This window comes from Anguilla rostrata, chromosome 3, assembly GCF_018555375.3.
Source record: "Anguilla rostrata isolate EN2019 chromosome 3, ASM1855537v3, whole genome shotgun sequence".
Lineage (NCBI taxonomy): Eukaryota > Metazoa > Chordata > Actinopteri > Anguilliformes > Anguillidae > Anguilla > Anguilla rostrata.
In genome coordinates this window covers 45,442,967-45,470,235 of record NC_057935.1, presented here as the reverse complement: position 1 = coordinate 45,470,235, position 27,269 = coordinate 45,442,967, and the positions used below count along the sequence as shown (strand labels likewise).

Sequence of the window (27,269 nt, the reverse complement as noted above, 5' to 3'; positions counted from 1 at the left end):
AGGCTACTTAGCATCTGCCATTGCAGCAGCTGACTAGCAACAAACACTTTGTTGGAATCTGATGCGAAACCACAGGCTCTGTAGCCACACCCACCCCTCCCCACACAGAGAAGACTGCCACGCCCCAAAATGTCTTGAACACATTTTAGAATAATAAATACAGGTAAAAGGTGTACACATTTGGCTACAGTGTGTAAAGACTGAGATGTCTAGTGCATCATAGATATGCCTTAGCATAGTTATTTTATAATATTTTTAAATAAAGAATCTTGCATAGTATGCTTTTAATACAGTGTGTTCTTCTCCTTATCTGTCTGCTTCTTTCTCCGACCCTGTGTTCAGGCCCATTTTGTCTGAAATCAGTTATTTGGGTGCAGGAAATATGCCTGCTGCAGTTGTAAATTAAGTCCTACAATGCTAGAGGACATGCAAGTCTGCATACACAAGAAAGACTTCACTGTGATAGATTTTGCGGAAATTGTGGAAGTTTTTTTTCTTCTTTTTCCATGGACAGGGGAAGAGAACTGTGCACTCATTAACAATGTCCTAATGGGGACATGTTCCCAAAACACACACACAAACATAAATACAAAAATACACTTGTACACGCACATACGCTTACACACAGTGTGACCATGAATGGGTTCCTATTGACAGTGTGGGGGCCAGGTCATGCTTCATTAAGGATTCTCACTCAGGAAGCTCCATTCCTGATCATTTCATATGACAATAAACAAAGTCTCTCTTTGTCACCAGTGCACTATTAAGCCTCCAAATGAGACCAACTGCCCTGGAATGGATGAGGATAAGAGGAGAGGGAAGTGAAAGGGAGAGGAGAGAAAAAAAGAAGAAAAGAAAAGGACAGAGGAAGAGACGGCAAGTAAAGGAGAGAAGTTGAGAATGAAAATGATTTATTTTTCACTTTCTTCACACCATTTGAAGCAGATCTAATATTAAAATGCTTCCCTTCAGATCCTCAAACAAACTAAAGTGGGAACATAAATCCAAAGCTTTAAAAGCTTTAAAGTCGGTTGTTATAAACGCACTCATAAAGGACAGCATGCTCAATGGCTTTTAAACTAAAAAGCAACTTTGAAAACTCCCAGAGAACTTTGCCATGAAGAACACCACCCAAAAATGTTCTGTCAGTCTGTGTCAGTGCTCCCAGTAATTGCGCAAAGAACCATGGGAAAGATAATCACGAGAAGCCTTGCATCACAGGCCCTGTTAGACAAATTTGTTAAAATTTAGTTCTGTCAAAATACACCTGCATATGAAAAAAACTTTCCAGTCTGTTATGGGATTTCTGCTAGTCAGAGGCTGAACCAAGGAAAGCAAACTAGTTTGATGACCCTAAAGAGAGATTAATTGTAGTTTATAAAAAAAAAAAGCTCATCTCTCAAATTTCCCTCTAGTCTACCAGAGGTAACTATGCAACAGCTGTACACACAGCTTAGACACATTGTTTAACAAGAGCACCTCGACCAAAGTCTGTGCAGAAGACATGTGATGTCATTTCCTGTCATTGCCGAGGGGCCTATTGACAACATGTTGAGTTTGACTTACTGTCTCCTGGAACTTTCTGTCTCATGTTCACTGACAATTTGCACGAGGAAAACAATTTTATGGTTTCCAGATGTCATGCAAAGACTGGATTCATTACCTAAAAACAAGTCCCAGTGTTAAATAGTCTAATTCTCTTCATTATTATTCACCATTGTGAAATTGTATATGCATTTCTTAATCAGTAAACCAATTCCTATGGAGGTTCCTGCCACTATGCTGAATGCCAGTGAAAGATAGGGTTATCTATCTGGACTCTTCTATACTGGTGCACACCTGCAGCTTTAAGAGGAAGGAAGAAAAACAACATCTGACACAAGGGATCAATTAGGACCAAGTATCAGTCATCAAGATAAGAAAATGAAATCTTACAAATGAATTTTTACAAAAATATAGGTTGGTGTAGGTAGCTGGTAATCCCTTCCTGGGGTTTACTCCAATTCTTTCAGAATGAGACAAAATAATTTCACTATGAAGTTAAGTTCATATCTGCTTACACATTTTTCTTGCAGAATGACCTGTGTACTGCACTTACAAAAACAGAGACTTAAAATTACTACATGCTTCAATTTTGTATATGGAAAAATATCTCCTGTTCTTTGGTTCTCTAGAGGTTAACTATGTCTGGTCAGTGGACAGAAAAGACTTATTCACTGTTTAGTCATAATTGCCTATATTAGATTACCCTTAACTCAAACAGTCACAAGACAGCCCAATGGTAAATGACATGTGATGCAATTGTCTTCCTAAAACAGACTGTACATTTCTCAGCAATACCCCATTCTCCTGCACCTACTCGACTACTACTGACCAGAAAAAAGCCTATTTATAATATATTGTTTGACAGAACTAAATTTTATTAACTTGGTAATTGATCCAGTTTGAAGGCAAATCTTTGGAAATATTAGATTTATAGGGGCAGCACTTAGAAACAGTGGTTGTGGAGTGGGCAGGTGAGGGGGTCCCACCCCAATTCTTTCAAAACTTTGATTACAAAATAGAGACATCAGCCCTCAGTGTGTTCCCAGTTAAGTAACATTGATCTCAGTCATTTGATCAAAATTAGTGCCTTCAACACATTTTCATACATGTATCATAATACAAGAAAAGTCCAAGATCTACTATGAGTTTCAGAAATACAAAACTACTGTAGAACTTAAAAATAATTACGAGCTGACTTCACACAGTTTTGGAAAACTTAAAGGAAATGTGTGGAGGTTATGTACTGCTGTGAAGCTAAGCTTCAAAACATTCAGTCTATTCTGGGATCTGGTGACTATCCCTAAACCAATACACGCACAAACAAATTCCTACCCTAATTTGAAACAGAATGTGAAAATGTAAAATGGAAAGGAAAGAATTATACAGAAAAAGAGAACTGTATGGTACTTCTGACTGTACAATCTCTCACTAAATACTGTATCTATGTTGTCAAGGAAAACAAGAGGAGGTAAGTCTAATGGATTTCCTCCATTACGTCCCATGTTACTGCATAGTACCCAGATGTGAAAAAGATCTATTCTTGTTTCAGTATAATGAAAGCATCTGAATGACTTAAAACTTTTTGCTGTTGTCTTCGCAATGCATAACAATAAACAAAGCACATTTAAACATCTGAAAAATGAATTATAGAACAGTCCACTGCCTTTTTAGTGAGCTGTAACTTTTTGTTTCTCTATAGGCTATTGCAGGGATACTCAGAGCTGACCATGAGATCAGTAGTACTGCCAGTTGCTCCTTAGAGGAAAATAATTAAAAAATCAGCAGTACTGCTGGCCTGGAGGGCCAAGATTTGAGAATTCCCTGGGCTACGTATGTTTGTGACTGGTTTGATAAAGGATTTTTAATATTACACGCCCTAAGGCACAGGTTTCAAACTACAGGCCTGGAGGGCCGCAGCGTCTGCTGGTTTTGGGGTGTTCTCAGTACAAGTACTACATTTAAATCATTGATTGGCTGTGGTATCCACGCACATTGTTCTTCAAGGCCTTAATTGACAGCTGATTGAAAGGAAACCACAAAAAACCGCAGACACTGCCGCCCTCTTAGGATTCAGTTTGACACCCCTTGCCTGAGGAAACTGATCTGGGAGCCAGTGTTAAAAATATTTGATGCAATTCTGATCTGGCCCATTTAGCATTTGACCAAATTATTAATTGTGTAATAAACCTTGTTTATGTATAATGAGCATACCCTCATCACTTCTTGAAACAGTAACATGATTTACTGTAAATCCCCTTTACAAGACAGCTAAACACGTACTAAAACATGCTGAGCAGTTGTTTATGAGATTGCAGGCCAATTTTAGAAGCACATCCACAGTTATTCTCATGCTATTTTAATAATTAAATAATTAAGATTATCATATCATTGGAATTATCATAACAACCTAGGGATGTCTACCCTTGGATGTCTTGCATGGAAATCTTACTTTCCCATCTGGTGTGCAGATCAAATGAGTCTTTAAATAGAGAAGGACTTTCCCAGCAAAGGTGCCTTATTCCTTCAAAGCCTCTTTTGGGTTGGGGAGACAGATGGTGAACACTTGCGGTATATCTGGACCCAGAGCAGGATAAATTCATACCTTGAAGTGCAGGCTTTCGCGCCATCTCCCACGCTAATGCTAAACAGTAGCAAGCAGAGAGGCTGCCAATGCACTTTCCACAAGAAGAAGGAAACACACTGCTGGTCTAAAACAGACCTTCACAGCAATAACGCGAAATAGGACAATGTGCGAGACCTGCTGGCTATAGCAAAGTCGGAGCTGGAATCAAGCTCATGACTTTTCCAAACACATACTGTAGCACAGGGTCAGCTCATTGAACAGGCCCCTCTCCCAGGAGATTGATCAGACTCCACATGACTCCTGGGTAGTGGGGGGGGGGGTGTGATGTCACCGTCTGTAGCAATTTTTTACACATGCACACAGACACACACATGGATCTGCCTCAGTCTCCTCTCCTGAATATCTCTAACAAAATCAGTCAAACAATAGACATCAGTTCTGACTATGAAGTAAAGCTTTCAGTGCTAATTCAACAGAAACACAGTGCATTTTCCTCTGACAGGGCATATTCGATCATATCAGACTCATTTAAACTCTGTTAGTGTTGAATTAACACTGAAAATTTCACCATGCCTTCAAGACATGGCACCAGTGCTCCACACTCAGTGTGATCCAAGGGAGAATTGAACCCATAGCCTTAAGAACCACAAAGCTCAGCTTTCTGACAAGTTATATGATTAACCAATGAAACCATTGTTTTGACTCAAAGGCCAAAGCCATTACTCAGGCCTTATATGATTTCAACATCACTTAATGAGACAAAGAAAGCTTTTTTATAAAAATGTCTTATTGTGTAATAGCCAGCAGTTGCTACTTTGCCGTAATTTTCATACCATGAGGGCTCAAACCAGAATCAAACTTCCCTGGGTTTTTTTTTAAAGTCCAAATTCGCTCTACATCTTCCTACTGATTTCTATCTGGAAGGATTGTGCAATAGCCTGTCATCCATTACAGATCAATTTTTGTTAATGGTTCCAAACAAGTTAGCCAGGACAATGTCCCTAAATACTGTAGTCCCAGTAGGACAAGATAATTAATCACATGATTCCATAAGATTAGGTCAGACTTGTATAACAGTTTTAGAATATCATTATGTATTGGTTACAGGAAATTAGAAACATAAAAACAAATCAGCTTTGAATTAAAGTACAACTTCATACAAGTAAAATCACAAAATCTTATATTGCTAACACACACACAGGAGTTGTTCTCAAGTATGTAATTCAGAACTTAATTTCACAGTCATCATTAATATCAAAGGACACTCAGAAATGTGTTATTTTTATCATGCTACCAAACCATCCAGCCCTAGTTGGAATGGTAATGCTCAGCCCACACATGAGATTTCAAGAACACCACAGACACATATTTACAAGAGCTGTTCTACCTCGATGGATGCTTCCACTGAAAATACTTTCCAAAAGAAATTGTGACCTCTCACATACATCTCATAAAGAGACACATAGAGACCTTTCACAATTATATTTTATGTCCAAACAGTAACTGTGCGGTAGACACACTATGTGATTAAGCCTGCTGTCTCCACACTTTGAACACATGCACCGGATACATCGGAACTGAATTTGAGCTCTGACTTTCCTTCCTCAAGCATATAGTCAGATGTCGTTACAGCCCATGGACAGCCCTTGTAATTAAACTTGTTGCGCTTATATCTTGAACTGCCATCATGTATAGTGTGCGCTAATTCTCTTAAGAAGACATACATGGGTCACCAGCGCGCTTCTGTCTTTCAGAGGCGAGATCGAATGAGAGCATTCCGCAGATCAAGTGTAATTACAGACGGCGCAAAATGAACTATTTTAAAGAAGCAGCTGGAATACATCATCGATGGAATTTTCTTCATCCACGGAAAACACATTTTACATAATATGGTTACAATAATTCTAGAACACTTTGCACGGTTAGACAAGGATTATAAAATTGGAGCCTATCACAGAATGCATGCGCACATTTGAAATGAAGCGAGCTGATCAAATTAGATTTTATTTTTCTAATGTTATTTTTATAAACCGCGTATTTATTAGGCCTACTGTCGATATTACTGAAATTTAAATCGATGTCATTAAAGAAATGTGGCAAAAATAAGTTGACAGATTGAGAGTGTCTAACGGGTCTAACGAGCAAGTGAACATAGAGAACTGCGTCTGACAGCAGGGAAATCCCTTTGGTTTTATCGGTAATCGCGTCACCGGATTAATTCAGTTATTTTTAAAGACAATTAAAATCGAAAGGGGGACAGTTAAAGCTATATACATTCGAGAAAAAATGTCTAAATACCCAGTACTCCCGATGCCCAATTCGTAGTATAAATTGCTGTGCAGCACTGAACAGTTTTAAATAAAACAAAGACAAAGGTATGGAATCTATCTCAAACTTCATAATGGGTCTATGGACAGAGCACAGCGAATAAATGAATGTAAGACTTTACGCAGAAATTAGAATTTGACCATACCCATATTGTCGTCTTCACAGAAGTTCAGAAGTTTGTAAAGTGGGAAAAGTTGAGGTAACAGGGATGTTGAGCCCGGAGGAGCACAGTGAACGCTGAACTAATATGAAAAGACACTGCACAGTGTCCCGTTTCGAGAGAGGATGGGTGACGTCACTGCCAGAGCTTTATTTTGGTCGTCCCTTCGAATTGCTTTCAATTAAGATCGGATAGAGGAAAGGATAGCTTTTAAATGCATCCAAACAAAATTGTCTAAAACTTTCATTAAAACCCACTTCACCATGATTATATAGAAGTTGAACATGTGACTTGATAAGGGTTTAGTAATATTTAGTAATTTTTTAAGATGTCAAACATCTAACTATACCGTATTTTGCGTGTGTGTGCGTGTGTGCACGCTCATGCAGCAGTTCATAGGAAATATACATTAACGACTGCAGTGCAGACCCAAACTAAGTGAACTGTATATCAGGACTAATATAGTAACATGCTGATTTTTTTTTTTTTAAGAACATCATTTTGTTAACTTATAAAACCTTGATTGGCTCATTTGAACTGACTGATTACTTCCCAAGAGAGGTATATGGGCCTCAGCAGACAACGAGAGCAGGGCACTATCCAACTGCTACACCCTTCTCCTAAGCACAGAATGGAGAACTGAGGGACGGTTGCCCAGAGAGATTCAGTCATTCTTCATTGATCCAGCACATTGGTAACCAGTATCCAGGGATGTAGAAGCCTTCTCTCTTGTTCCGGTCTTTTCATTGGTCGCCAAGTGGCCGCAGTGAATGGGTCCCTTCATGCTGTGGTCAAGTACAGCTTCCGCATAACATCACTCAGACAAAAGTTGTAAATAAACTACTTAAATTGCAAACAGTGGGAGACACTTAACATACTGTAGATGTCTGTGCCTACCTTGTATACCCTGTCCCTGCCACAGGGTATAGTTAAAGGTATAGTTCATCCTGAAAATTTTGTTGTGGATTATGATCTATTTTGTATCCAACAATGAAAGCATTTTATTGTAATTTATTTCATTTTATTTTGCAGATTTGATTAGGCCATTTAAAAAAGCACCACAGGCATTATTTCACAAATGAATTGAAGTCTATGGACAAAGAAATGCAGCTGAGATTCTGTTCTAGCATGTTTTATACAAAACTAAAAAAAGACCAGATACTCATGTCCTCTAAAGGGGAAAAATTTAATCGGTTAAAGCATCGCTGAACACTCATGTTCGAGGATTACTTTACATTTATTTCAAGCAGCTTCCATGGGTTGATTGAAAACTATAATTTACTCCTGCTGATTTAATTTAAGTCTCACATGGATTCGAATCCCACATTTGTATTTAAGAGGTCAGTTTTATTATAATGTTTTTAATGGAATGGGAGACATCCCTGCTGAACTGTTCACAAGAGCACAACAGCTGACTGAGGTCATTTGCACAGCTGCACAGCTGCACAGCTGCCCCTGGCAATAGTCACAGCCAACACCTGCTGAGAGGAGGGTACACAACTGCAAGAACAGCATCTGCAATTTCCTACTTATGTCTGCAGGAATTAATTATAATTTTAACACATACCAGTACCTTCAAAATGCATCACAGTCACTCATTCACAGATATGTCATTGGCAGTACTATGAAGAATACTCATAAATACTCCTAATGCTTTATAACAATAATCATAACACATTATGAAGCATTTTATAATGGCTTACAGTATAAGGGCAAGTATCATAACACTTTGTAATTGATGGTCACTGACCTTTTCTGGGAAGGATCATAATGTATTATAATTCTCACAGTTCTAATACATAATAATAATAATAATAATAATAATACATGATAAAGTTAATATAAATAGTCTTTAAGTAAAGCAATGACATTTCTGAGGTGTAGGCTGATACGACACATTACAAAGTTGGTTATCAGTAACTTTAAGTGGTCATTGTTTACTTTAAGTGAAAAAAACCTAGCCTATTCCTTCATTTCTACTTGTGCATGGTACCTACTGTGTGCCTGGTTTTAATGAGAACTTCAATTAGTCGATTTAATCAATTGGCACTTGTTTAGAATGCAGCAAACAAATGCCAGTTGAGTAGTTAGTTTCAAACTGGCAGGACAACTTTGCATTTTGAGCATCTCTATGGAGACGGATACACTCCTGTTTAAGCAGCCTTACTCAAGACCTCTACTGGGACTTATAAATAGGATAATTCATCTATACATCTTATTTCATTCAAAGTAAAAATGATAAATTCATTGTATTTGTATCATCATTCAGTGTATGATATAAGGAATTTATAGCAATTATCAGTGCCGTGAAAAGAATTTGCCCCTTCCTGAATTCCTCTATTCTTGCATATTTCACATTAAATAGTTAGGGACAAATAGAAGAAATCAGGAAGGGGGCAAATACTTTTTCACAGCACTTTATTCCAAAATATGTTGGCTACAATGAATAACAAAGATTTTTGGAATTGAGGTAACTAAAACCACAGACAAATAAAGAGTAAAACTGAAGGCCTGGTAAAAATGAAAAATGTACAAGCTTTCATTGTGGTTTAAAACACATATTCATGGATCTCTTGAGAAAACAAAGGAGTAGGAAAAGAGTTTGGGCGGATGTGCCAACATTAAAACACAGCATTGAAATTGCTACCTACAGTGTATGTGATGTTTTCCTATAGAGTGTTAATCACGGACAGGCAGTGGGCGGGAAAACTGAGGAGGCTGGGAGAAGCTATTAATAGGCAATAATATATATTTAATATGTTATTATTAGCCCTTATTGTCAGAACATTTCCCCTCGTTGTGCCCTCGAAAGGCCACTTCCTGTCATTTTTCACCATTTTGTTTTGCTTTGCCATACGTGTGGAAAACTGTCTGGGCCAATTGGAAACATGGACTAAAAGTGACATAATATGTTAAACAAGACCAGGTCAAAACCTAATATATGGCTGGACCTAACACACTTCATCCGGCCGACCAATGGTGTAACTTCATTACTCAGTCACTCAGTCACAAACATTCGCATTTGTTGCGGTCCAGCCAAAAATGCAGAAAGTGAATCTTTTTAAGACTAGCCATTATGGGTGCATTACCAAGGGGAAACAAACATTTTTCCGGCAAATGCGCTATTGTTATTAGATGATGCTTTCTTAATTAAAGTTAATTATTATTATTATTATTATTATTATTATTATTATTATTATAGAGCCATCATTTTGAAGACATCAACAACAACATATAAAAATGCATTCTCAAATGGCCTCCATGAAACCCTTCCATCCCAATTGGTATTCTGAACACCACAGTGTCTGAAAGCAGGCAGCCAAAGACCAAGTTGCCATTGAGACAGAGTTCTTGTTCACTAAGTAGGTGGTCTATGCAAAAGAAGCAAACAAAGAGCCTCTCTATTGGTGAGTTAGCCCATAGATTTATCTCAGATCTATAAACTTTAACAACAGATCACAGAATACAATATAGGTTCTCCATATACAATCTATGGACTTTATGCTTATGAAAATCAATATTTCATCACTACTCCCTATCATTCATGGAAAGCTAAACATCATTCTCCCTGCCGCTAGCTTCTCACTCTTTTAGCCTCTTGTTTCTTTTTTTTTACAGCATTAGCCTCCCTCATTTGTTCATTTAGGAGAGCTGGAGCTTCCAGGAGGGAGAGTGAAAAAGGATGAGGTCATTTTGAAAGTTTTAAATTGCAAATAAAACCTCTTGGAACGCAACAGCCAATGACATGACCTCCATGGTAACGGGGCCTTGAAGAAAATGCCAGGCGAAGCAAAGATTTTACCTGGCATCCACAGAAGGGCACTGTCTGGCACAGGAAGACATGCCTCTGTTACAGGCACCTCAGACAATGTCCTTGGACTAGATCTTCATTGCAATAAAACTGCTTGAAGTCACTGTTTTTTTTTTAAATCTTAATCTTTTTTTCAGAGCTTACATTAAATGGAAATAGTGTTCACATCTAGCTGCCATGTGTTTTTCCTCTGACTGTGCCCAACAAAGTTAAACAAATGTTACTTTTTTGTTAATCTCAGTTATCAGTGAACTCTCAACTCTCAAATAAAGTTGTGACAGGAATGAGAAAACAAACCTTGCACAAATGAGTCGCACAAAGTTCATACCAAAAAAAAGCCTTGCTGTTACTTTGAATCTGAGCCTAAAATTGTAAGTGTGCAATTTTCTTCACAATCTAGAGCTGGCTAACTTTCAAGCAAAACACATGACTCATGCTGGCCTTTGTGGTGTCTGGTGTATTCTGTTGTTGAAATGCATCATTCTAAATTACAGCTCTTCCATTGCCCCCCTGGTTCTCTGCAACTTCAGCTACTGCTATCTTTGCTCTGCGGTGTCTAAACAGTGGTGTGTTACCATGGTGACACAGGCCAGGAGTATGTCCAGAAAAAAAGCTCCACATTTGTGTGGTTTGTGTGTGTGTGTGTTTTATATGTATGTATGTGTGCGTGTGTGTGTGTGCGTACGTGAGAGAGAGAGAGAGAGAGAGAGAGAGAGAGAGACTTTATGACTCAGATGTTCTTTTGTGCATGTAACCATTTGAGTAATAAAGAATTACATGACATATCTGCTCAAACTTAATTGTATATGTCTGTCCCATATGTTGTTTGCTTCCACCTGTGTAGCAACAAAACACCTGCAATTTTCATAAAGAAGCAGACTTCTACTCAGCATTCTTTTTGAGACCCAGTGGGCAAAGGCTAAAATTATTATCATAAATTATTATGACACCAAACTGTGCCTAGAATTAACCACCAAGTCCAAATCATATGTAGGCATTACTGGTGACAGATACTCTTGGGATAAATGTAAGCCTGTATTTGAGATTTGTGGAGGACGCGACTTAAATTTGTTCCCTACACCAGTTCCATGTACAGTGTCTTATGGGAAGGAAATGGTTCGATACAGTGTTCAACGGGAAAACTGTTTCTTCACTTTTGAATGTCAGAACTCATGGTGGGAAACACATTGCTGGAATATTCAAAAAGAGCTTTACCTTATATCAATATAATATCAACTTTGAAATGTCAACAATGTTTTCAAACTCCTAATTTACCATCCAGATTTAAAGAAAGAATAGGACCGGGACTTAAAACCATTACAGTTTTATCTGAACGTAAAAGCAGATAATTAACAAGTCTTAATACTGTAGGAAGACATACATACAGTAAATACATGCAGAGAAGTTGCAGTGCTTCACAGTTTAATTGAAATGTTATAAACAGCTGTGTGTCATCTGCAAAGCAGTGAAACTCTACACTATGTTTCTGAGTAATGTACCAAGAGGCAGCAGATACAGATGGAAAATAATTGGTTCTTGCACAGACCCTTATATGGTTCCTGCCATGTCAGTATGACCTGAACCAGGAGAGTGCCTGTCCACATATAGTCCTGGAGTCCATCCAACAGGATCTCACGATCAACAGCTTCAAAAGCTGTGCTTCGGTTGTGAAGTACTGATACAGTTACAGTTTTCTGACAGTCATTTACAAGCTCATCAAGTGCAGTTGAGTTCTATGGTATGACCTAAATCCTGACTGGAATGTTTTATAGATATAGTTTCAGGTAGGGACTGAGCCACTTTGAAACAATAAAATGCTGCTTTGACATAGGTTTATCATTTTTCAAAGTATCCGGATCAAGAATCATTGGGGTTCTTCAGAAATACGCCCTGCAGACATAAGCATAAGGCCTTATGTTTACTTCAGCTGCCATGGGCTCTGAGAAACATATGGCATAAAACCATGTGTCTGCAGCACAACCACTGCCTGGGTGACATGCCAGGAGCTTCATTCACTAAGAGTTGCAGCTTAAAAGGACAAGCCCACCTCTTCAACTCAGTTCTTATTGACTGTGATTCTTATACCGCTTTCACACACAAAACCTGGGGATGACATGAGATATTGAACATGGGTTCAACCCCTGTTCAACTTGTCCATTCAGACCACACTATGGTAATAAGTAAGTATGGTGTCCTCACCATTCACACAAGACCCGGGTCAATGAGTGTACATGTCACTTCTGAACAGGGTTGTCATGTTTCAACATCATTAAAAGCTTCAAAGTTTGTTGACACTGGAGATTCAACATGGCAGACATTGCAGATGATCTGATGTTTGGTCATGTAAACTTGGAATTTAGGATTTATTTTCTTTATTTATTCACCAAATAAAAACTGAATGCAACTATTTACGGTTTGCAATTATGTTCAAGCATCTTTTTGCAATTGAGAAGAGTGGAATTTTTAGCTGAGAGGGACAGAAGTCTCCACCTATATCTATTGAGGAGAAGAGCCTTTCTGTTGTCCTCATTGGCTATTACAGTGAGCCTCAGCACAGAGACAAACAGACAACTGTGGGTCCAAGTATGAAGGCATGGACAACCTCATAACTAATGAGGTTGCTTGAGCGAAACCCTCATAAAGTAACCATGTCCCCCCTATCATACTGAAGCTGAGCCAAGTTGAACCCAAATAATGTTGAATCCAAGTTGAACCCAAATAAACACAGGTTGACCCATTCACACCGATGGTAAACATGGGTTTTATCTGGGTCATTGCTTTAGTGTCAAAGGGGTATTAGTAGTCCAGGCCTTCCTCAGAAAGATGTTTAATCTACTCTGCTGGACCACCATTTCAACAGCCATCAATTTAATAAATCTGAGTCGACAGTAGACCTTGCCACTCCTACAAACTTTGAGTGCACCAGAGCATATTACTTCCCATCGTACTTTTTGCAGACTTACCTGCCAATTAAAATGTACTTTTAGTGACCTCCAGGTACTTCAGTTTAATGTCACAGGTGCCTACATTAGTAAAAATTCTAGAAAATGTATGGTTATGTTTTGCCAGCACCTTGAGATTAGTTCAATGTCAGTAGCTCTAACACCAGGCATACATTGCACTATGGTTGCTGATGACTATTCTCCCATTTAAATGTGTACTATTTCCCACGATCATGGCTTTCTCAGGAGAAGTGTTACTGAATGGGGAAAATTGTGGGTTTGGTGGTGCTTGGCAGCACCTAGGCTGACAATTATTCTTATTTTCCACCATGACAAAATTTAGCAATTGGAAAAACAAAAAACATGGAAACTACAAATGACAAAGACTAAGTTCAGCAACAGCAGTTGAATCTGAATTTCAAGTGATTATCTGCTCCTTTCAACCGGGAAACTGAGAGTACTCCACAATTATTTTCTTTCAAGTCCACTGATACGACAGGGCTCTAAAGCATTATTCACAAACACCTCAACCACATGTAGATCTGGACTCATTAAGGCAAACAGAATAATGACTTGTCAGCTAGCTTTTTTGAATGCCTTGGAGGAAATTCTTCAGTTTGTATTTAAAGAGGTGTCTGTATTTTGGCAAAATTGGGCCACAGTTATAGAAGTCCCTTCTTGGGCCAATGCCTTTTGCTCCAGCTTTTGTTTAAGCCCAGCACTACACTATCTGAATGAATTTGGTTACATTACAGTCATAGTGAAAATAAATAATGATCAGATTAGAGTACTTCTCAAATATCTGTATCACCACTAAACTGTGCAATCCACGTTTACTTGTGATTAGATATCTCCATGAGCTCGAAGTGATTTCACCACTGAATGTTTCTGTATTTAGTTTTGGGAGACTTTAGGAGATCACATATTGCATGCATTTTCATTTGGAAGTTCTCTGTAATGGCTTCCACAGAACTGGGACTGACTTCAGTCCTCTTAGGTACATTTTGTGTGTCTCCATGTGTAGCTAAATGTCAGAAGGAATAGTTCTGAAGGGATCACCACCTTCTCTGAGAGGTCAGAGGAAGTGTCATACTAACCCCTGTAATTTATCACACGTTTGGCCACAGGGGCAAGGCATTCTGAAGATTCTCCCACTGAAAGAACGTGTGTAGAATGCCATCCATGTACTCGTAGTCCCCAGCTACAGAAAGCATTCTTACTGACTGCTAAGATGAGCACAGAAAGAAAGTAAACTATGACCAATGCAGGAAAAAAAAATCCCTATAAAAAACAGCTGTACAGCGCAAAGCCAGCAACATATCACCCACCGAGAGTGCCGTCTACAGTACTTTATTACAATGAGTGCGCTGTTTGTTCTGCACTTTCAAACCTTGAAATATTACTGCAAGAACATTGTATGATAATATCTGAAAGGTCAAGAAAGGTAGTGCAAGAAAAGTACAATTTTGCTTCACTCTGTGATTATTTAATTACTGCCATACTGTGAAGTTTCATTTTTTCTTTAAATAACTTTAAAAATGAATGTGACATTCTAAATCTCAGGTCTGATTTAACGGATAAATAGTGATCGATCTTTGTTTCGGTTTTTGTGTGGGCGTGTTTTTTTCCTCTAACTCTCTCTCCTCTCAGCTGAAAACTCCCACCTGTTCTGGCCGCATTCTCACATAATGGTTAATCAGTCATTTCATTCACCTGTTCCCGGTTTGCATGTTCACGCTCGGTTCATTATCTCTCATTTTGCGCACATGGGTTCCTTGGTATATATTCTCTGTTTCCCTGTTCTTCTTTGCCAGATTGTGCCTCCTGTTTACAGTGCCTTTCCAGTGTTTACCTCTCTTTAGTTTGACTCGTGTTTTGATCTTGCCTGCCACCGATTTTTGCCTGCCGACTTTGTTTTGCTGATTTCCTGTTCTGACCTCCGCCTGTTTATCGACTTTTATTTTGCCTTCCGATTCTGTACTTTTGCCCTGGTGGATTTTTCTGGTTTTTGATCTTTGCAGGAACTGACTGTGAGACTGCCTGCTGTATTGTGTACCTTTGAATTAAACATCTCCTACGGGAGTTTCACCACTCTGTTGTCCGAGTCTGTATTTGGGTCCACCTCACCTCGACCTGTGACAAGGAAAGGTCATTGGTCAAGGAATGTGAATTTAGAAACAAATCCTGACGAATAGAAAGAATAAAATGGGCTATAAGACTGTGACGGCAACATAATTCCAAACACAAATTCCAGTTTTATTTTTCTACGGGGGGAGGGAAGGCACTTGAGGCTGCCTAGTTCAGGGAACCATACTGCCTTGTTCTCAGTGCATGACAAAGAAGTGCGGAACAGGTCCACGTGACTACAGGCCCAGTAACAGTACGAGTTAATTGGGTCACCACAACCCTGCTGATTCTTTTGTGCCTTTCAACGTCCAGTTCTCAGCAATTAATGTACAAATAGAGCACAGAAGCCTCGATGCAGTGCTCTGTCTTGGATAATGTCCTTCAGTTTGAAGCTCAATAATTCATTGCAGTAATGGCTGTTTTACACAGTTTCTTTATAAATATTGTTTCCATGGCATACTTTTAATAATTCACTAAACAGTTCTGAGACTCTGAGAGATGTCATCCGTGGGGAGAATATGCACAGAAGCAGAAGAGGAGTGAAATGATCTCTCTCAAGACTTGGATCCCGCTAAAGGAGGCCCCTCCGACTGGCTCGGGTACAAGAGAACTTATCTCACAACCAGAGGTAGAGAAGAAAAAGCCCTCCTTTTAACAACCGCTCCATCTCCAGGCAACGGATAAAGAGGCACGTCAAGGAACAAGACCAAGGAGCTGTCTGCCAGCTTGGTTCCAAAAGACGCAATGCCCTTTGCCCTCTTTCTCTCCCAAGAACATGGCTGAAAAACGGTCAATGAATGCCTCTAATGTGTTCTCTTATTGAATGGTCTTTTTCAGGATTATTAACCATAGATATAGCCTAAAATAGATTGTAGTCTTTTTCTGAATGATAAATTATTTTTTTCAGCATGCTTACCCATCAACAAGCATTGCCTGTTCTTTCAGTTAAGGGAACTCTTGGGACATAGTACATTGATTAAAAATACAATTTAGATTCAATTGGTGTTATATACTTCACCGCAATCACACAATGTCCTCCCACTTGTGAATTAGGAGCTCAGAACCATTCAGGAACATCCTGAATACTAAACCTGAATGTGGTATTTAATATGACCCCAAGGTTACTGCACTAATCAAGAGCAATTTCTTTCTCAGTTAACCTTTGCCAGCTTCATCTTAAAAGGATATTTAGTTAAAATGAATTATTTTATTTCTGACGAAGCTGGGGTAAAGGATCTATCTCATGGTCATATTTTTCCCAAGCAAAATTTAAGATGGGCTGAGAAAATTTGACTATGTGCCCGTAATTGTTAAATGGCTTTCTTAACAATTTCCTGATACTATATTCGTAGTTCCAAAGATACCCAACAAAATCACCACAATTTGATGTAATTTCAGGAAATCGCATTCTAGAACATGGCTGCTTGTTGGCACTATGGAAACTAAAAAACATGACAACATGAGATCTGAGAACTTTTGTTCTTTATGTCAGTCTTTTGCATGGGGCTGGGCAACAATAATGAAACACATCACTGTATGAAAAGTCCGTTTCAAATCAATGCATGCCTTGAACATAGCCACTTTGTTTAAAAGCATTTCCTTCAGGACATGGCTGGCAGAAAATTGTTCACTAAAACAAATATCACAAAATGTTCAAAGTCTCTTGAACTGAAATCATAGGTTTTTTTGATTCTGATTAACCCATTATAATGATTATTGCTCCTGTATAGGGAGATATCACTGTATAGGGAACCTTACTATCAGCACTGCAACAGGCAGATGACCCTTTCCTTTACTGACATCCACTCACACAATCAATCCCACCTTTATACTGGGATGAGTATGGAAAATCACATGGTCACACTGACACAACAGTTACATTGTTCTTGCAGTGAACCCCTCAGGGTCATCTGTGTTAATGGATTATCCTAAAAGGCCAAATGTAGATAAGGTAGCCAAGCCAGCAATTAGCAAATCATATATCACATTGTGTTACCACAGGAAAATGTTACAAAGTAGGAAAAAATAACACTTGGACCCAGAACTAGACGGCATGGAAATACGATACCAGGTTTTGAAACCATGTTACCTATGTTATTTATTTTTTTCACTACAAGTGGAATAAAGGAAAAGCGCCACAATTAAGGCATTGCTGCACAAATCAATAATGGTATCAAAATCTCTGGGAATATATAGCATATTTGGTGTTCATTTCAAAACTATTACAAGATTGTATTGCCAACGTAAATATAATAACAGCAAACGAAAAATCTAAAAATAATTGTTTTTTCTATCAGGCTGGGTTAATTTGTCTATAATATAGGCCTATTTATTTCCACAAAAGATAATTAATTTGACTCATGAGAATATCAATATTCGCGAATCACGTGGAAAACTATACGCATGCGTTTCTGACATGTCAAGGCTGCACCTTTGCCTGATAGTACCGAAGCATTGCTGGCCAAAGATTATAGGCTACAGCCAATACTGCTTATAGCGGACGAACTTGTTTGCTCAGTTCATGATAGATTTCGATGGTCGATGGGCAACAGAACGACACCATAGTGCCAGTTTACACGCTAAGCAACTTAATTTATAAAGCAACATTAGTGTTTCGTTATTTATGCCTACAGCTGAATCGGTTTCATATCCCAGAACCACCACGAGCATGACGCCGCCACCGATATTTATGTCATATAACCGTACTGCCATCTGGCGTATGTTTCTTTCACCATTGCAAATGCAAGATATTTTGTAAATTGTAGAACACGTGGACATATGGAAAACATATTGAATTAAACTGAGTGTGCTAGCGTATCCACCTTCGACGTTATCAAACAAGATATCCAAGGGTATGTTCATAGCAATGTTTTCATCTGTTCAAAAGGCATATCCTACTTGTTAGTGACAAAGGACCTCAAGAGGTCGGTGTGCTTACACTACGCTTACGTCGGAGTTGAGATATACAAGTTCCAGAAAACTTATAGTGAAAAGTTATAGTGAACGATAAAAAGCTCGTTTCTTGCTGCACGGTATGGTATACCGTATGCTGGGTTGGAAGTGTGAGGGTGTGAAACAAGGACTTACAGAATGTGGTGTTATAATTCCAATTTAACGCTGGTGAGACATATAAGTGCGGTTCATCTGGGGGGCATTTAGGGGGTCCATCTTTCAGGATAGTTCAGTACAGAGGTGGACAGCATACTGCGCGAAAAGTAGAATATTCCACGTTCCGATATTTCATGAGAGATCAATGTTATTTGGTTGTGGGACCAGAGGGTTAAAATCGAGTCCCAGAACTTTCCTGGACATTTGTAGCCTACTCATGCTACTGAGCTCCTGGACCAATGTACCTTAATGTCAATCTTCTGCACTGACTTCACAGAAAGTATGATACTGAACGCTTACAAGGTACTGTCTGTAAGTCATTACATAAAACTAGCTCAATCTAGGCGTGCTGTTACACGTATTGATATCAAAATGAGTTACAACAAACAATATTGGCTTTATAAGCTCACACAAATTAAACAAGTGCTTTTCCAATGCAATGCTACCCAGTGTTTCCTAAATTAGTTAATGTAACTTTCCCCTGTGTTTTTTAATCTTACAATCTGAAGAGAATGGTCTCTTGCTGAAATTGCTACACTAATATTCAAACTCAATTACAGCAGGTAATGCACTCCTTATTATTGCATTATATGTTTATGCCCTTTTGATTACATGCATTTACCTTATTTGCTTGTATACCTATAATATAAGATGTTTCTAGATAGGTTGCACTATAAATCAGGAATCAATGGCAAATTAGTACCTTGGGAAAGTGTTGATTAGAGGTATTTTTTAGACTATTGCATTAATTGGAGCTTCTGAATCCTGTTCTTCAGATGTGACCAAGGTCTCTTAAATTTAAGAGATAAAAATCAAGTGATCAGTCTTTTTTTCTTAAATATGTATTTCCTCAGTCATGTAATAAATGGGAATACATTTTAACAATATAATTAATTTAATTAACCTACATAAATTCTATGCAGATGCCTAGTCAATGCTTTTATCTTTCACTGGAGAGCAGTCTTTAATGGTGTATTTAGGGATCTGATTTTATTTGTAGAAAACTCTATATGCTTATAGTGTGACATCTGCTGGCTTAAAGTTGCATCTGCAGAAGCCTTTTGGAGAACTTGGTTTAACTTCATCCATAAACTTCACCAGTACCTTGGAAAGAAATCCTGTGGGTGCGCCTGCTATACATAACTGGAATTTTTCAGGTTCATCTCCTAGATGTGACTGCAGTAAATATAACCAGTGTTTAAGTAGATAAATATGCATACATTGTAAATAACTAATATAAAACAGATACAAGCAACTTATTTCACGCAAACAGATGTCAGTCAACTTGACATAGGACATATGCTAAATAAATTAACTACATGAATAATATCATATGGTGTGATTTACCTTTTAAAGTAACATGAGACTTAAAGTAATCCCTTGCACCTGTGAGTCTGTACCTATGTATAGTAGTTTGACGGAATGGCATGTCTATAGAAGTTAACTGAAAATGCTTCTCTCGGTGATGAAAATGTTTCTTGTCACAACAGTGAATTTTGCTTTGATAAAAATGCATAAAATAAAGTTAATTTTGAATAATTTATTCTTGCCTTTGAATACAAAACAACACCAGTCTTGTTCTCTGAGAGCTAACTTCCTTTGTATCCCCCGGTAGACATTAGTCCCTCTACATGTATCAAAACATCCATTCAGCTTCTGTGTTAAGAGACCCAACAAGATAGAGATTAGAGGCAGTGTCAAATGGACTCTAATATTTGTATAAATTACACTCAGTTGCAACAGTGTTGCTTGAGATGAACCCAAGTACAGTGCAGGCCATTTTGCCGTGTGTCTTCTGTTAATGTTCATTGTTTGAAATCTGACTGATTTATCTTGTGTTGACGGTGATTTTAGTTCAACAGGGAGAAGCTCCAATCCCAATGCCATTCAGGCTGGTTTTTTAAACCTCATAATCTAAATTATGTGACTTGTGTGTCATGATAGGAGCTGTGATGAAGATAATGGAGTATTGCAGATGAAAGTACATGACTAACTTAAAGTATTTCAGTAGCTATGCTTTGGGCCTGAGCTTGGTGGATCTAACATATAAACAGTGTCTGTGAACAGGCAGTCTGATCTCAAGAGCATCATCATAAAATACCTTGGTAGGCAGGCATTGGATCTTCATGGAGAGTAAAACTAATGCAAAATGATGACTGTGTGTCACAAAGTAACCAAAAAATAAATAAAATCAACACAGTATGTATGTCAGACTTAGGGTCAATTTCATATCATGCTTTAAAATGATTTTCTTCCCTTATGGTGCCTAATTTATGACTGATCTATGAATAATGATTATGTTTTGTCTTTTGCAATATTTCAACACTTTCTCTGATGCAAGGTTTGGAAATACACACCAAGGCTGAAACTGATACTATACTTTCTTCAAGTTAATATCTCACTTTATTTCTTACTCTTTACCTTCTCAAGAGACTTATGATTATCATGCCCTGAGAGTCATTCCCAGGGGAGATAATTGCCACAGAAACACTTGGAACTGTCAGTTTTTGTTATTATTTCCCAGTAACATGAAGTTGCTATATGGTTTCATGCTATCATTTATTCTTTTGGGAGCTGAAAATGACTGAAACCTGGAAACCCTGTATGCAGTTGCATGCTGTATAGTAGTTCATACCTGGGATATGATATAGTCAAAATTGTGTATTATACTGTAGCTCGTCATTAACAACAATCACCAAAGAGGGGAGGAGGTGGTTGGGAAAATCTCTAATAAAAGTCCCCCCATCTTAGTAATTGGACAGTTGGCTGCTCAGCTGTTTCTTCTATGAGTTGTCACATCATTAGTTCATCCACGAGAAAGCTAATTAAAGGTATTGAGTTGATTTAAGGTGTAGTCTTTGCATTTGGAGTAATTGACCACTGTCTCTCAACATGAGGACCAAGGAAGTGCCAATGCAAGTAAACCAGTCCATCATGAGAATGAAAAATATGGATAAATCACACACACCCAGAAGTTTGTCAAAAACAACTCTTTGATATAGTGCATTGTTAAGAAGCAACAATGCACTGGTGAGCCTAAAAATAGCAAACAACCTGGTAGATCACTGATGACCACTGTAGTGGATTAAAAAAAAGAAAAAAAATCCATCTGGTTTTGTGTTGTACATTTGATAAAGATTGATCGAACAGATTGCTCTGCCTATCAATTAATTAATCAATTAACAAATTAAATTGACTACATTTATTTTACATAGATGGATAAGTGAAGGGTTTTAACTGTTGGACGTCAAATGAGGGAGTTTACTGGTTAAAACTGCTGGATTCAGAAGATGTACCCTATTTCACATAATCCTCACTTTGCTGACAAACCTTCTGATAGTATCCTCAGTTCAGGTCAGTTTCACCATCCATGCTAAAAACAGCAAGGACGGTGTCCCGCTTTCCCCTCCTGAGATGCCAAATGGTTTTCCAGAACCACTCTGGGGCCGACTGAATGTCCTTCTCCGAGGCCTCTCCAAAGTCCTCCCATGCCCTGGCTTTTGCTTCTGCAGCTGCAGAAACTGTGACCTTTTTTGCCTGCACCTGCCTGCTGAGTCAGGGGCCGTCCGCACCAACCAGGCCCAAATGCCTCTTTCTTCAGCTTGACAGCTTACCTCACTGCTGGAGTCCACAAACTGGCCCTTGGGTTGCCACCAGGACATGCACCGACTGGCTTTTGACAACAGCTCCTAGCAGCCACTTCCTCAATAGAGGTTTTGAACAAGGTCCATGTATGGCACACGGTGTGTAAAAAGTTACTCCTCCCCAAAAAATTAATTGTGACTGCCACGCCCACCCCAAATAGTGCAGTCTAGAACAGGGGCTGATTCACCTTCCACTTTGTCTGTGAAAGCAGGGGTCAGCCTATTATATAAACAGCCTGTTTCTTTATTTAACCTGAGAGAGGGAAATGTACAGAGTGTGAATAATTCAAAAATCCCTTCAGATGTGCTCCTGATGCATTTTTGTGCACTTTCACTGGGGAGTCTCTGCAGGGTCTGAACAGGTTGGAATGTGGTCATGTAAAGCAAAGCAACATAGCTGGCTCCCAAGACTGTTGGGTGGAGGGTGCTGAAAAATTGGCAATGTCTTCTGTAGATTTAGACTGATAGATATGAATTGCAGTTCAGATTAATGCAAAATGGGTTTTGTTTAATTTCATAATTTACAGATAAGTTTATGTCCTTTTAGCAGTCATTGAAGTAAACAAAAATATAAAGATCAATTTTCTGGTGTTATTGATTAATGGTTTATTTTGAGGGTTGGGTTTAATTAGATTGACAGAAGTACAGTCAGACCGCACCACACCAAGATGCAACAGGTGACTGTATTTGTGTCTCTGTAATTAAACCCATCCCTCAAGGTAAACCATGAATCAATAGTAGTAGGGAATGTGGCAGCCAAGAGTATGCACAGCAGTAGTCTCTTCTCAGATGGATGACAAATTACACTTATTCTGAGGCACAGATGATGTCACTCATACTCATTAAAACCGTGGAGAACACGTGTGTGTGTGTGTGTGTGTGTGTGTGCATGTGTGCTTGCACACTCTGGCACTGAACAAAAAACCACATGAATACTATTTTAAAAGTACACATTCAATTTATAAATGGTACAAGTACTATATTACAGTATGGGAAAAAAATGCTTTCATGCAATTTTTTGTCAGAATATTCCATACAATATAACTATTTAACAGGAACCATTTCACTTTGTGAGTCAGTGGTCCCGCACTTCTCTTGGGATTCTGGAAGTGACAGAAGGAGCTTGAAGATGTGCTTCTCCCTGGTTATTACATATTACTGATGGCTGAGGTTAGCTCTTTACAGCCTCGTGTCATATATTTCTTTTGCAAATTTTTAATTTAGCAAATAAATTTTCTGCTTAATGCTGCAAGTAGACATAATGAATGGAGTAATGGGTAGAAGTGGTGGATATATTGAGATCTATTATGCATTGTCAATGCTGAGCAACTTAACTTGGGTTATTCTCCCTGAATTACTGCAATAGATTTGTCAAATAATGAACTTAGAAGCAGCATGCATTTATTGGCGTATGCTAAACAGCAGTATGACGTATGAGATTTTGATGATATTCCATGCCCTTTTTCATCGATACATCTCACGTTTCACCTTTCTTCTGCATTTTATCAGTTGCTGTGCCCTTGGTTACAAGAAGAGACAGATGGTGTTGAGATTTGTATATTCCCTGCTGAAAATGGAGGGAGGTTTTATGGGTCAAAGTTTTGCTTTACATAATGACACTGGCCACTAGCTAAAAATTCACATCTAGAAATAAATATTTTCCTCATGCTTGTACCACTGTACCATAACTGCACCACCATTAGTGTATGCTAATTTCATTTTGTGCTGACAAGATTTTCTTTAGGCAAAATTAGCCATACATTGTAGCTTTTTATCTTGCTTAATTGTCTGCCTCAATGGAAACTGATTGGACTACAGCTGGAAAACTACATGGACAGCATCAAGCCTTTCGCTTGAATCCAGTAAACGACTTCTGGATTCAGGCTGTTTCACATTATGTAAAAATTCATGACCTACAATTAAATATCTTAATATCTGATTTGAAGATCACTAATTGAGCTCGGCAAAACAAATGACTATATTTAGTGCCTATAATTCAAATCTTCCCGTATTTAAACATTAATCAGTGCATAATGACACATACAATGACTTGCCCTTTGCTATAGTGATACCCTGGAATCAAACATGATTATTCACAGTAATTCACAATGTTCTGATCAACCCCATGTACAATAGCCAATTATCCCCAAAACTGTTATGTCCAGCATAAATTGATCAATTCACCATATAGTGTTGATGGTTATTCCTTGAAATTTGACACAATTTTGTTCACATGAGACAGACTGTATAACTGTGTATGTGCATGGTAATACGAATGTAGGTGTTTGGGGAGTATGCATATTTTGTAGCACAGTCTTTTAAAAAGTTCTAACACGTGTAAGTGTCTTCTGGTTTGAGTTTAATTTTCTTATACACCTGACATGAATTGCTGCTATTATGCTATAAATTGCTATTTTTTAAATTAATTGCATTACACTTTAATCTTCACATTATTCAATTTTGCACACACAATGGAACCCACAGCTTCATCTTCGATCAGATGCACACAGAGAACCAGTCCCCTTGCCAATGCGTTTCTTTCTGGTGTTGCCATGGAAATGATTTACAGGCTAGCCATGTTCTAAAAATGGTTCATTGATGACAAAGGAGAAAAAGAGTCATTTCTCTAGGTGTTACATGGCTTTTTCATGCAAAGTGACAGTTAGACTTCAAACATTTTTGCACAATAGAAAACTGCACGATTCACATTTAAAATCATGCCATACCGCACCACAAAAATGAAAGAAAATAACATAGTATAAATTAACAGGCCTAGTATTATTATTGATTAGAAACCTGGTAAAAGCATATGACATCAGGATGGACAAAGCCAAAAATAATGATTGACTGCCTGTAAGGCTGAACACCAAACTTAGACCATAATATCACTTAATGATTATTATTATTATTTAAATAATTAAATTTTGTGCCTTTTAATATCATTCACAAACTTATATTATTTAATATATTCCATGCTTGTGTTTTGCATGGTTGACATGAGCTACCATTACTGTAACATGAACTGACATAAGGCCTGTGAGAGTTAAAGACCTGTGAGGTTTAACCAAGCTGAATGACTTCCTCCTTTGGCTACTCAGGGATCAGTCTCTTACTCCATAGCCTGATAGATATGATCCATGTGATGCCCAATAGCCTGGAAACTCGGATGAAGCACTGCATCGTCAGGCAGAGCAAAAGAGAAAGCTACAGGCCCACAAGTGATGGATGTTATGTCAAGGATATGATGTGGCGCGTTAAAGCTCAGAGTGATATTTCAGAAAGGCCACAGACTTGATGCAAGTGACTGACATGTAAGTGCCGATACTGTAGAGATGTTTTGGCCTAAATTTCTCAGAGATGATTTTGGTGAATGGGAGTTAAGGGTCTCTTTCGCTAAATTCTCTTGGACTTGTAGTTAAAGTGGTTTGTTTATTTTAAAGTATCGTCCAGATGTATTTTAAAACCTTCAAATATTCTACATTCAATAATAATTTGTTTAATATGATTTTTCCACCAAAAAATGCTCAATAGACTACTGGAAATGGTGTAGTAGCATCTCTACGCTTTTACCCTCAATGAGAATGGTATAATCTATGAATATACAAATGTGGTACTGTGAAGTTATATTTCCACCTGCTTTATACAGCAATTATAAGATAACACATTAACCTCACATATGTTGCGTTGCAATATTTATAATTAAGAGAACTTTAAAAACGAATGAAATCATAAAAAAAAACCTTTGACATTCATATATGATTTTATTCGCACAAAATTAACCAAATGCCAGTTTAATTCTCCGTAAGTATTCACAGAATGACATTTAAGCACAGCTCAGAGCTAGTTCATAATTAGCCATCTATTGAAAAGCCATAATAAATCTTGTTTCAGCGTAATTTCCTAGGTGGTATTATGCAGAGCGCACAAGCATTTTCTAATTTTCGTTAATAAAACTGCAATATCGTACGGGCGTAATGGAAAACAGGATATTAATAAATATTACATTTCTCCTAGGGATGAAGTTATTACAAAATAACAGAAGAAACAAATTATCTTGCAATCATGATATATATTTGTGACATTCCCTTATTGAGGCTAAGCTGAAAAACATGATAATTTGCAGGGAGATTAATAAAGTGAGTTAGATCCATAGATTTAAGTGCTTGAGCATTCTTCCTCTTCTTGACCCCTCAATAAACTATAAATAACCTACCTTCAGTTTACTTTTGATTTACTCACAGAGGTCAGAGATGCCATGCAGGTCAAATATTCTGCAAAAATAAATACTAACAAAAAAAAAATCAGAAAAGATGTGTCATATGGGACAACTAAAATTGAAATTATTCGTTTGATTTCAAATGAGAAGCCAAAAAGGCTAGGATAGGTTTTCTCAACATCAGCTGGAAGGGACAAAGCAAACAAAACCTGCAAGTACTTTGCATACAAGTAGATCAGGGTCTTCAGCAACAATAGTAGCAAATAGTTATCCAATGAAATCACTACATTTGGCAAAATACAGATACAAAATACAGATCTCTATATAGATAGCTACAGTGGCAGTTTTTGAGTTTTCAGTTCCTGGGAACAGTTTGACTAGCAAGATTTATCACCTGCAAGATCACAGATGACACATTGCCAGTTGCCAGGTTTCTAGTTGTTTCCAACAGAAAAGCCACCCAAAAAGATAATTTCATTCTATAAAATACTGGTTGTAGAAATTAAAATGCAACTGATCGTTATTAATGATCCTATTTTGTTTTCCATTCCATTATTATTGTCAGGAAAATTGCTATCCATATATATTTCTATAAGTGGTTGCATTATGTGTATTTGATCACCATGAATTAAAATTGGGTACATTGTTCCTGTGATCTTTACAAAAATATTCTGTTTTAATGATACTGAACAAATGTAAATTTGGCTTCTTATGAACAAAATGTGTGACCTACAGAATCACCATTAATGTAAGTCTGGACAAGAGAGAAGCATTCTGTTCTTCTGTGTGGTAGAGATGATTCTG

The 27,269-nt window shown here is 37.9% G+C and overlaps 1 protein-coding gene across 1 annotated transcript in view; it reads right to left on the bottom strand.

The window, feature by feature from the left end:
• The window catches only part of LOC135250984 (neuronal membrane glycoprotein M6-b-like), a 49,647-nt gene extending 42,894 nt beyond the window's left edge, over window positions 1–6,753 (bottom strand). Inside the window, exon 1 of the mRNA XM_064327888.1 lies at window positions 6,603–6,753. Within this exon, the coding sequence (XP_064183958.1) occupies window positions 6,603–6,606 (4 nt within the window). The 5' untranslated portion in view covers window positions 6,607–6,753. The remainder of the gene's footprint in view (window positions 1–6,602) is intronic.
• Window positions 6,754–27,269: the final 20,516 nt, after the last annotated feature.